Source organism: Sapajus apella, unplaced genomic scaffold, assembly GCF_009761245.1.
Source record: "Sapajus apella isolate SASKATOON/1434 unplaced genomic scaffold, GSC_monkey_1.0 scaffold13, whole genome shotgun sequence".
Taxonomy (NCBI): domain Eukaryota; kingdom Metazoa; phylum Chordata; class Mammalia; order Primates; family Cebidae; genus Sapajus; species Sapajus apella.
The window spans coordinates 32,810,233-32,822,732 of record NW_022436953.1 but is presented as its reverse complement, the minus strand read 5'-3'; the positions used below and the strand labels follow the sequence as shown (position 1 = coordinate 32,822,732).

Below are 12,500 nucleotides of genomic sequence, written 5' to 3'. Positions count from 1 at the left end.
CCGCCGAGGCACATTCCTGGCGTCGTCGAAGTGACCCTCTCCTACAAATCCAAGCAGTTCTGCAAAGGTGCTCCTGGGCGCTTTGTCTACACCGGTGAGTTCACGGCTCCAGCTTCTGCGGGGAAGTGGTAGAGGCCTCCTCCCCACCAGGAGGTGCTCGTGAGGGTGCAGGAGGATGGTGCAGACAGGGCAGGGGTCTGTGGGGGGACACGTGAAGCCCCGCTGGCCTGTGGTTCGGGTTAAGCGGGCTGTGTTGTTTCCACGTTTGTTCAAGACTGCGTATGAAGCCGTGGATGGGGCAGCCCCCATGGCCGTGTGACCTTGGGTACCTCTCTCCATTTGTGGGGCTCCTCACCTGTAAACTAAGAGGCGGAGGGAATCATCAGTAACAACAGTGACCTAGCTTCCATTGGGGGAGCTGCCCTTACGCCCGGCTCCACATGGGGCTCCCGCATGTCCACTGGTCTCCATGCCTCTGCCCTGTGGTATCTCTGCTGTTCTGATGCACAGCCCGAGGCTCAGAGAGGTGATGAGGTCAGTGCCCAGGCCATACCCCCGGTAAAGGCAAGGCCCATGTGAGGCTGGTCTTTCTTGCTCCAGCCGGGGGTCTTGAACCCTGCACGACTCTGCTTCGTAAGGTGATTCATGTTGTTTGAGGGCGTGGGAGAAGCTCCTGCCGGCGGAAACGGCCTGTGTAGTTACACACGCTTGCTACCTCACAGTTGCTCTCTCCAGTGCTTTGTGCACACAAGGGCTGAATTCGCACCACTTGTTGGGATAGCTTTTGAGAAATGCTGTAAATAAACTTCAACTTGGCTGGGCATGTTGGCTTACACCTGTGATCCCAGCACTTTGGGAGGCCGAGGTGGGAGCATCACTTGAGTCCGGGAGCTCAAGACCAGCCTGGGAAACATGGCAAAGCCCTGTCTCTACAAAAATTTAAAAATTAGTGAGCATGGTGGTGTATGCCTGTGGTCCTAGCTGCTCAGGAAGGTAAGGTGGGAGGATCACTTGAGCCCAGGAGGTCAAGGCTGCAGTGAACCTTCATTGCACCACTGCACTCCACCCTGGGTGACAAAGCAAGACCTGCCTCAGAACAAACAACTCACTTCAACTTAAGGCATGTTTGCATTTTGATTTCTAATCTTAGCTGCCTCCAAAGGCTGTGATTTTGAGAGATGTTTTTAATGATGGACAGTGCCTGCTGGAATTCAATGACAGTGAACATGATGAGTACTTACTGTCTGTGGCCTTGACCTGCTTGCTCAGTGGCTGGGTGACTGTGGCCTGGTGTCTGGGGTGGCCGGGAGGGCCACAGCAGGAACCTGGACAAGGGGATGGGGCTTCAACTCCTGCCATCACGACCTGAAAGATGCCCACTAGGACACAGTCCTCTCCTCTGTCTAGAGAGTGGGTGCCGTGGAGGATGCTAAGCCCACTCTGCTTTCAGAAGGTTTAAAGAGGCAATAGGCATCCCTCACCTCTTCCCATCTTAGGAGGGACTCAGTGAGCAAGGAAGGCAAGATGTAAATCCTGTCCATCAGGCCCACTATCCATCAGGGCCAGCGTCACCCCAGGGTGTGCCTGGATGGGTCCTGGCGGTGGGCCAGGGCTCCTGTTGCAGAGGTGTCCAGTCAGTGACAGCTCAGCATTCTCCATGCAGTTAGGGTGAGAGAGGCAGTGCCTGCCCCACACTAGGGGCCACCTTCTGTGGGACCAGCACACATAGGACCAGGTGCCCAGGAGCTGCCAGAAGACCCCAGGGGAGGCCCACTTCTGGGGTGGACACCTCTTGGCCTCCATGTAAGACTCTGAGATTGAGAGAGAGCAGCTCCTCCAGGTTTTGGGGTCCCAGTGTTTTAAGAAATAGACATGTCACAATGGGGTTCAAAAAATTGGGGCATCTTTTAAACACTGACATATACTTCAACAGACACGAGCCACGTGCCCCTGAGGCCCATGGCCCATGAACTCCTGGCTGTAGTGGCTGCAGGGCCCGTGCAAAGACCTGGGGTTTGCAGACAGACTGGGAGCTGTGCACACGCTTAATCCTGTGGTCCCAGTTTCTCCTCTGCTCTACCGCGCAGGGTTTTGGTGAGGATCAGGGATGACGTAGGTACCGTGTCTGACACACGGCAGGCACTCAGTACATCGCCCTTCCTGTGGAAAGTCACTGAGGGTGAACTTCGGCTGGGTTTTGCGGGATCCTGCTCAAGTCTGAGCATCTTAGGAAGGCAAGTGATAATTGGTGCTTGTGAGCCATGGAGCAGCACCTGAGCTGCAGCAGGCACTGCCGGGGGTGGGCATCCATGTGGGCACCTGTGTCTGCTGCCGGGTCCTGGTTTGTGACACCAAAGTGATGTGTGTTTGCAGGTGGCAGGACTGACTGCCTCTGCACAAAAGTGGATGAATAAGCCACTTGCTCTCACCCTGGACTGTCAGCCCATCCCGGATGAACTCTTTAGTGGATGCCTTCAGTGGATCCTTTTGAGAGTTTGGATCTTTGCATATGTGGGCTTTTTGGTGGGGAAGTCTGCACAGCTGTTGTTAGAAATGAGACTGGTTTAAAAAAAAAATAAGATTGCAGAAAGGTCCAGTCCTTTCTTTGCACTTCACCTGCTCTCTCCTGGGGATTCTGTCCCCTGTGCTGCTGAGAAAGGTCCTGGGCTGTGCATTTGTAGACAAATGTGTAGGGTGGGAGGAGCTGCCTGTCACTGGCTGGCAGCTATCACGTGGCGGAGCCTGCAATATCAGTGTCCCCTCAATTCCCAGCATGGCTGGGCCCTGCTCTTGCTGCTGGGGCCGATGAGGGGAGCGGGCAGCTCTCTCCCTTCTGCAGCCTGTTCCTGTCGCCCTCTAGCCAGGTGGGATGACTTCCTTGGCCAGGGATGTCCTCTCCAGGAGTCTGGGTGTCTTGTATCCTCTTGCTAAGGGACCAGTGGACCCCTTTATTCCAGCCCCCCACCTAGCCTGTCCAGGTACCCACCTTCCATATCTGCAGCCCATATTGTGCCCACTGAGCAAAATATGGATATTGTGATGCTGAGCTTGTGCCCAACTGATTGGGCTTCTTGGGCACAAGCTCAGCATCCTGGCTGGTGGAAGCTTCAGGGATTTCCTCCATTGAGACATGCTACTACACGTGGTTTTGGTGATGCTCTGCCTCAAGCCCAGCCTTTCCTGGATGGCGGTTAACCTATTGGCTCCCCCACACCCCAGTCATTAACAGGAATATCCATTTCAAAGGTGATGTAAGGGATATAGGCTCTATAGGCTGGGGAGCCAAGGAAAGGTAGGGTCATGACCTGTCTGACCTGGAAGCTTCTGTCTGATTTGCATTGCTCCGAAATTGATGGGGACAATGAGGTAATCACCGGGAATTGCACTCCCCCGCTGAAAACTGAGCCAGCCCCTTTGCATGTCACGACATAGGCACCGTCCCCTGGGCGTCTGGTTCCCATCAGTGTCCCCCAGCCCCGGAGGCTGCCGGGACACCCTCACATTTAACCTTCCCTGCGTGAGGCCGGCTGGGGCTGCCAGGCCGAGGGATAATGAACCTGTGCTCAGAGGAAGGGCCGCCCGCCAGGGGCTGGGAGGGACTTTGCAAAAGGCCTCAATGATCTGTTTACAGTGATCTGAGAAACACCAGATTTTTCTGAACCAGACCCTATTAGTCAACCCCGAGTGGGAAGGGGAAGGCAGGCCAGGCCCCATCCATCCAGGCCCTTTTGCCTGCTGCTTTCAACTCCTGTAAAGACACAATTACCTTGGGAGGCTGTGGCGGTTCAGTTGATTAGCACGGTGAATTAAAAGAATGAGTCACAAATGACATGTCCAGCGCTTCCATACTGGTTCTTTGTATTCCCATGTGCCTCACCCTGTTGTAAGAAGGTCAAAAATTAGAGAGAGAGAACAATTTTCAAGCGGCTAGCACTTAGGCGCAGAATTAACAATCACTCTGTATGTAATTGCCAGTTAATAGTAAATTGCCTTCTAGACTGTAAAATGCAATATAAACTGGTGGGCACCTAAAATTAAATTAATGAGATATTTGCTGCATTTAAAAGTGAATAGTGCAAATTAATAACTGAGTTCAATGCTTGTTTTAATATTTGTCTAATAGTGTACCATTTGCTTGTTTAATAATAATTAAAATAGTCCCAGAATGTCCTACCTGAGAAACTCGCAGTATCCACAAATTGAGCAGTTTCTCATTTATAATTCCACCCATAGAAACACATCAAATGGTTAAGAGTAATAAAAGAAATTATTTTTTAATTAGAATATAAGCATTACAGTGTTGTTTGATTAAGACAGATTGGAATTTGTATGCATCTAATTGAAATTATGTTACGGAGAAAACTACTTTTATAGACACATTTTCAAGTGTAAAGCTTCATGGCACACACGTGCGTGTTCCTGCTTTCTTACAGTGTCCATTTGGCAGAATGGTTTCCTATTCACCAAAAGCACTGAGGCCGGTTGGGGGTGGTGGCTGGACTTCCGACATCGTTCACGGGACACTGGGGACCTGGGGGAGTCGGGTGTTCTCACTTTTGTCAATCATTCAGATGGTTGATTGACCCAGCCTCATTTTAGAGATTTCTTTTGCTCAATTAAGGAAATTATCACAAATTACTGGGAGTCAAAGTGTTGTCTTCGACAGACTGAACCCAGTTGCTAAACAAGATATTGGCAGGGGTAGTGACTACACTGACGTGGACACAGGGAGCTCTTGACAGTCGAATTCCTGGACGGCTCCCAGCCCTGGATGCAGCTACTAGATGGGAGCATAAAAGTGATGATGTTCTGCACAAGGATGTGCATTCAGGTTCAGGATTATGAAGTTGTTACTCATCCAGTCATTGCTAACAGTTTCTGTTCTTTCTGATACGGTATTTATGGTTTACTTTCCTCCTCCCTTTTTTTTTTTTAAGTCATAATGGACCTTAAAACTGGTAGTGCATCTAGGGGCGACGCTCTGTCCTCCAGGGCTGTCCCGGCACCCTCGGGTGAGGCTTCCCCCCGGGCTCCTGGCGGGTGTCCACCATGTAGCCCCACTTCACTCCCCTCGCAAAAGCACTTGTGGTTCTTAAGTGTGTTGAAGATCTTTTGTGTGTGTGGAGAGGCGGCCCTTTGACCATGCCAGCCCAGCCTGCTGTCTCCCAGGCAGATGCTTCTCAAACAAATTCCTTGGATGCAAAGAGCAAATGATGCTTAATTGCTGCCCACAAATCACACTATTTTTAATATGCTCAACCAAATGCTAATGCCTTCCTTACATGTAAACCACATGCTTTCCTCATGGGTCGTGGAGTTTGGGGAGTCTTTGGCTCAATTCTGTTGGTGACTCCCATCATCCTGTGGTGTGGCCAGCCCCGCCCCCTCCCCCACCCATGGCTGACTGTGCCTTCCTGTCTGCAGTGGGCACTCCTGCAGCCACACTGGCTGTTCTGCTTCAAATTCAGCAGTCAGTGGTGTCCAAGGACATCTGTGCCCCACCATCATCCCCAGTGAGCCCCCGGGGAATAGATACCCTTCAGGCACCTTTGCTTTTCTATGGAGTTGGTTCTGTCTGAGAATAGCCCGGGTCTGTGTTTTCAGCTCCGACTGAACTCTGGACCTGCCAAGAGTTGGGCTCATCACAAGATAATGCGTGACTCCAGCAACACGGCTTCTCCTGACTCCACATTAGCTTTTGTACTTTGTTTAAATATGGATGGCAAAGAGTGACTATTTTTTGAACTGGGGTGGCGTGTGTCCATGCCTCAGCCCCTTCCCCTGGGAGTGAGGCCAACTGCCATCACTGGGGTCATTTCAAGGGTCCTCAGAGCCCCTGAGGCAGAGCCACAAAGGGAGGGAGGGAGGGAGGGCTCCCGCTGCAGTCTTCCCCACCGCTGCAGCGTAGCATCAAGCCAAACCGTGATCAATTAATCTGCCCGCATGCTAAGTGGGTGCTGGGGTGAGATTCGGTAACACGGCCCTTGGAAGAGTGGGGCCGGGAGGGCTTCCAGGGTCACTGCTGCCCCTCTCTTTCCTGTCTCGAAGGGGACCAGGAGAATGAGACACACCGTTTGTGCTATTGCACAAGTAGACTATTTGTCCTAATCAGTGACACCCATTTACTAGAATTGCTTAAAATGAACTATACCTCATACAGAAATCGCACATTTAGAGAGTTCCATTCATCATCTGAAAATTGAGGGCCAGTAAACTTTTCTGCTCCTCCAGTGGGATCATAGGCATGCATCAAAATGTTAAAAATGATTGGTGAGAGGGAGCTGTCACCCATTTATCAAGGAAAAGAACATTATTTGCTAATTTCCCAACCAGGCTGGTGACAGGGTGCTTCGTCTTTAGACCCACGGTGACCAGCATGGCCTTTTTGTTATTAGTACAAGTCAAGCGCTTTTGGGCTGTTGCTAACAAGACACATTTGTCTGTCATCCGAGGGGGCTCTGGTCGTTTTCCAAGTGGCTGTGACCAAGTCTGCACCCTGCACCCCGATTGGCTGCTCTCATCGGGGCCACGCTAACCCAGGAGGAGAAACGAGCTGATAAATCACAAAGTTTCCATGTCAAGGTGAAGGTATTGACTCTTCAGCACCAAACCTGACAAAATGTAGCAGAGAGGAGACGGCCATTCATCTTCCCCAAAGGACAAAAGGGTCATCTGGGTTTTACTTGGTAATTGTTGGGCTGAGGACAGTGAAGGTGGGCCTGGCCCTCTTCCCCTTAAGCCCCCTGCGTAGGTGGGTCCCCTGGTCCCGCTCCTCACTCACCTTGCAGTGGCTCAAGACTGTAGCCCCTTCCTGGGGCTGCAGGGAGGAGAGTCAGGGATGGAGCGGGGTCACACTCCAGACTTTTGAGTTTCCCACTGAGAAGGACGTGCCTCTGAAAACAGTGTGGCTTGGGTCCAGGAGATGGTGTGGGACTGTGGGAGAGGAGAGCAAGAGACCATTCAGAACAGAATAAGTGTGATCACCTGCAGCGCAGAATAGAGCCCGGATAAGAAGACCTAAAATTAAATATCACAGATCGCTCTGGCCACAACTCCCACAGGTTAAACGCTGAAGACCAAGGGAAATGTCGGAACAAACATGTCGGTAGAGAACCTGAAACAGAGGTGTGTGGTTCTTTCAGTACCAAAGGGGAGGTGAAATAGATCACTCTGTTGTCCTGGAAGAATAGGAACAAGAACCAAAAGCTGCCTCTGTTTCTCTTTCTGGCTTATGAGTTACCAGTGCCTCAAGCCCCCTCCCACCAAATCCATACGGCTGGACATCAGGCCCAGTGCCAACAGCCCGTGGCTGGAATCGATAGAGTACCTTTCACTCCAGTGTGTGCCCGGCCAGCTGAGTCAGTGACAGCGCTGGAGCCGGGCTGCTCATGGTTTCATGTGAGGCTGTTTTTGGAACATCCTGAGACCTGTCTGTGCACATTCAATCAGTTGGGCCTTTTTAATTTGTTGTAGAAAATGCAAAATGAGGCTGGGCATGGTGGTTCACACCTGTAATCCCAGCACTTTGGGAGGCTGAGGTGGGTGGAGCCCCTGAGGTCAGGAGTTTGAGACCAGCTTGGCCAACATGGTGAAAGCCTGTCTCTACTAAAGATACCAAAACATTAGCCAGGTGTGGTGGCACATGCCTGCAGTCCCAACTACTTGGGAGGCTGAGGCAGGAGAATTTCTTGAACCTGGGAGGCAGAGGCTGCAGTGAGCCGAGATCGTGCCACTGCACTCCAGCCTGGGCAAGATAGACTGAAACTCTGTCTCAAAAAAAAAGCAAAATGAGTAAGATGTAACTTTCTTCTCTTAGAATGGTTTTAAAATAAAGCAACAACAATACACAGAAGGCTGTATCAGTCAGCGATGTGGACTGCTCGCCACACTAAAAGGCAAAATAGAAGTTTTCAAATGCTTTTCAGGAGCACATGGAATGACTTGGCTGTACAAGGGTCGTGAACGTGTGCACAGGGGCACATGCCCTTGAAGGGTCCTTACGCAGCGTGGGACGCTTAAACAGAGAAGCTCTCGTTGAGCTAGGAGGCCATGGCAGATTTTGGTCAGCATTGGTGCAAATGATCTTTGGAGGAAAGTTTCTTAGAGGTAGGGCATGGCTGGGGTCATTCTTTTCTTCCTTTCCCTTCTGGATGCCACCCCCTCCCTGTGCTCTTGAGATAGCCATTTCTGAGTCTTCCCACGTAGAAAGCTCACAGCCTGGCACAGTGAACCCTGGAGCCTCTGAGGTCTGGACCCATCCTCCAGGCATCTGATGACCACCGAGGAAGCTGAAAGTCGGGAAATCCAGGGGGTTGGACTGGGGAGGGTGGATTCTGCCAGGTTTTTCTCCATCTTTTTGCGTGCTTGTCTTCCCTAGAGGAGGTCCTTGGCTGGAAATCTGCCCTCTGGCCCATCTTGTCTCCACCCAGGCACCCTGGCTGGGTCAGTCATGTGCCTGTTGAAAGCCATCCCTTCTAGCCCTAGTTCCGAAGTCCCACTTGGTGTTTTTCCTAAGGAACATGGTCACGCTGCAGAAACATCCCATGCAACCATTAGGCCTTTGGGCACCGAGCTTCCAAATAGGCACCAAGCTGAGGGCGGCGGCTCCTCCAGGGCTCTTATGATGGAAGAGCCTTCAGGACAGGTGGTATCGAGATTGCTTTACCACATGCTTGGCATCAGCCTGTGGCCCATCCCAGAGTAAAGACTAAACAGCCATAGGCTAGGCTGGGAATTGTTTCCGAAATCCACTGACTCCTAATACCCTGTAAGGGAGAGAAACGTGTCACTGGCAGACACCACGCAGGGTACTGGGCTGCAGTGTCACATGCCCCCTACCCAGGGAAGCTGGCATTCGGTATGTACAGCCCCAAAGACTGGGCTCCAGGCTGTACCCCAGCTTTGCTGTGGCACCATGTTGGTGAATACCTGCCATGTGCCTGAGCCCTGCACCCACCAGCAGGCTGCCCCCGTTCCTCCCCACCCCAGATTTCACCATCGGTGATTATCCTTTCCTGTGCACTTGCAAAATGCCAGCTGGTAGGAATGATCTGTAGGATGAGTGTGGTGTGAGCACAGCGTCCTATGCAGAGGTGTGACGTGCTGTGGAAGCTCACCGTCCACGTGGTTTGGACCTGCCCCTGGCTTCCAGTGTTCCGTGTTTGCCCACCTGGATATGGCAGGTGATACGGAGAGGCAGGGAAGCTGTTTGTTTCTCGTAGGCGCTCATGGTTGGGGTGTCAGGTGGGGTGACATCCCTGCCCACCTGGCAGTGAGTCCCTCGCCAAGGGAAGTGACAGTCTCCATCCTGGCAGCCCAGGGCCTGGTATCTGGATGGCACTTGGCACGTGTCTGGTGCAGGGGCCACATTTTTCATGGAGCTGACTTAAGGTCTTGTAAGAATGAAGCAGGACCTGGAAAAGTTAATAAAATATTCAGAATGAAGAAGGTGCTCCATCCGATGAAAAGAAGAGCAGGCAAGGTGCTGGTGGATTTGAGAGGAGGGGTGCCCTGGTAGGCGTTGGGGAGGTGCCCACGGAGGCTGTATCCCTGGAGGCTGAGCAGCAGGAATTGGGGATTTCCAGGCTAAAGAGCGCCAGCCGGGTATGGGGCTGTGAGGGGGGTGGGCCAGGGCTGGGTGGGGGCTGCCATGGCAAGATGGAGGTCAGAGGAGGACATGGTGGCCTCTGGTCTCAGTACACCTTAGCATTTGGGAACCCCATGTGGAAATAGGACAGTTTTACAGGAGACACATAATCTAGTATGCTGTGTTCAAGGGCTGTGCTTTTGGGGATTCCAGTGTTTACATTAATCTCGGTGATGTCTTTAAAGCCTCTGCCTTAGAACATTCCTTTTCTTCTTTATGCAGTCTGAAAAACCAGGAGTTAAAAATGCCTCCGTGGAGATTGAAAAGGATAATAATGTTGGGAAGCTGAGTGACACTCCCTGAATGGGAACAGGTTCCCTCCACCAGGCCCTTCCCCCGCAGCGGGGCTCTGTGCTTTTACACAAGTACCAGACACACGTTTGTTCTAAACACACTCTGGCCCTGGAAGGTATGTCCTTGGTATAGATGGAGCTGGCACATATATGCTAATTCAGATGAGAAATGTTACTTTCACTAAAAACGCTTGGTTTTTTCTTCAGATACAATTCACGTATCAGAGAATTCACCCGAAGTATACAGTTAAGTGGCTTTTGGTACATTCACAAAGTTTTGCAACCGTCAGTCTAATTCCAGAATGTTTTCATCACATGAAAAGGAAGCCCATGTCTACTAACGTTGCCTCATTGCCCCTTCCTTGGAGAGCGTCTGTCCCTGGATCTGTCCAGGTCCCCAGAAATGAGAGCTGTAGAGAAGTGAGAGTGTGGGGGTGGCCCGTGCCTTGGATTTCCTCCCCTACCCTCGCTCCTGGCAACCATGAATCTACCTCCTTTCCCTATGGATCTGCGTGTTCCAGACATTTCCTACAAATAGGGTGACACGTTACAGATACAGTTCTTTGTGTCTGGCTTCTTTCACTTTGCATGTGTTCAAGGCTCATCCCTGTTCCAGCGGGTATCAGGGTTTCTTCCTGTACTTGGCCGAGTACAATTCCATGGTATGGACATACCACATTTTGTTTATCCAGTCATTCATTGATGAACATTTGGATATTATGGAAAACACTGCCATGAACATTTGTGAATACATTTGTGAACATACAAGAAACATGACGATCAGTTTGGCTTTTCAAAATTGAAAATGTGATACCTTCTGGGTTGGCCAGGTGTCTTCAGGAGGCCTGTATTACTCATTACCTTGAACACCTACTGTGCGCATCACACTGAGTAGGGCAGGTCCGTGGCAGAGGGTGACCCCTTGAGTGGCCTTCCTCCTATGGGGAGGGCAGATGCTCACACAGGCACATGGGGTGGCTGGGAACAGGTCCCCATGGGAGTGTGGCCCACTCCAGAGCACAGGAGGGGCTGCCTCTGTCCTCAACCCTGGTAGGGACACCTCTGGCCTTGGGAGGGGCCTGGACGTTGCAAGCTCCTTTTTCCGTTTACCTCTGTATACAGATTTCCCGCTGGCTTAAAGTGTGCAAATCCATTGGCCAGAGGGTTCTCCACGGAGCGTTAGATTTCCCGCTTGTTCTTAAGACCTCCTTCCTCCCCGCAAAATGTCTCTGGGAGGCGTGGCAGCACAGGGACTGTGATGGTTCTTTTTGAAAGCAGAGGATAGCTTTCACTTACGCAGATGATTTGATGTGGTAAGGGTGGCTTTTGCTGGCTGGTGTGTCTTCCTTTTGTTTACAAGCATTTCTCCACTGAGGTAAAACCTCAGAACAGCCTTCGTGGGGAGGGTTCTAGGATGGCAGGGGCCTACTTCCCAACCTCAGAGCCTCCACCTTGGGAAGTGTCTGTCTCCCTCAGCCCCGTCCCCAGAGGCGAGAGCCATGGAGAAGTGAGGAGGCCACGTGCCTTAGTTTTCCCAGCTGCAGGGCTGGGCTGGGTAGATGTAGTTTCCACACAAGTATAAAAGCCACCATCCAGTGTATTCTTTGAGGTATGTAAACAGAATTGTTTGAATGCAGTCCAACAGTTGTCAGCAAGGGTATTATTTTGGTACAAGGAAGATGAGCTGTCCCCTTTTCTGTGCCTGGTGTCACATCACAATGCCGCCATCCGCTGCCAGGCAGTGGTGAATGGAAGCTGGTCCCTATGCACGAGGCCTGGTTGGGCTGTCTGTGTGAATTCCAGAACAATATTCCCGATACGGAGGAGGAGGCTCCAATTCCAATTAGAAGTCAAGTGTTTTTCTCAACCTTGGAAGACTTTTCGACAGAAATACCCTGCAGTGAGTGGTTGAGGGGGTGCTGGAGTCACTGGTGTGAAACCCAGGCTGACCCTGGGCAGGTCTGAGCAATCCCCCTCGGGCACTGGGGGCCCCATGGATGGGAGCTGCCAGGTTGCGAGAAAGGCACTGTCATTTCTGGGAGGGCAAATGCAAGGTTTGTGCCTTGGTGTAGGAGGAGGGTGACCTCACGTCTTCCTGCCCATCCCTTGGCCAGGCCAGCCCCCGCGGGCAGTGCCCCTGGTGAACGCCACCGAGGCTGGAAGGCCTTTGTGTTTCCCGTGCACACACAATGCCCGGCTCACCCTGCCGAGTGCTGTGATTGAAATTCATTGCCAAATTTATTGAGAAATTAATGAGAAAAGCTGCAAAGTATTGACTTTGAGAGGAAAACACAACTCATCTTGAATGAGGAGGAAAATGCAGCAATAATTTAGCCACTATTGATCTGGCCCTGTCCATGTATTGATCTTCATTTTACAATATTAATTTGCACCTGCAATCGGCTGCAGAGGAACCGATTTCATTCCATGGCTGCGTTAATGTGCAAAGCATTAGGTGCTCTTAAGAAGCAGGGGTATTGCACGTCGTATCAGAAAGGCAGATTTTTTTTTTCTATTTTTGCTTGTTACTGCAATGGACTAAAAATTAATTTTTTTGTCGG

General features: G+C 51.4%; 1 protein-coding gene across 11 annotated transcripts in view; it reads left to right on the top strand.

The window, feature by feature from the left end:
- Positions 1–12,500, top strand: part of EBF3 (EBF transcription factor 3) — a 127,270-nt gene that overhangs the window by 95,682 nt on the left and 19,088 nt on the right. For 10 of the 11 annotated variants that reach the window (XM_032282019.1, XM_032282017.1, XM_032282018.1 and 7 more), the window contains exon 10: positions 1–94. This exon is cut by the window's left edge and continues 33 nt beyond it. The exons of the other annotated variant lie outside the window; for it this stretch is intronic. In XM_032282019.1, the coding sequence (XP_032137910.1) occupies positions 1–94 (94 nt within the window). The remainder of the gene's footprint in view (positions 95–12,500) is intronic. 11 annotated transcript variants of the gene reach the window in all.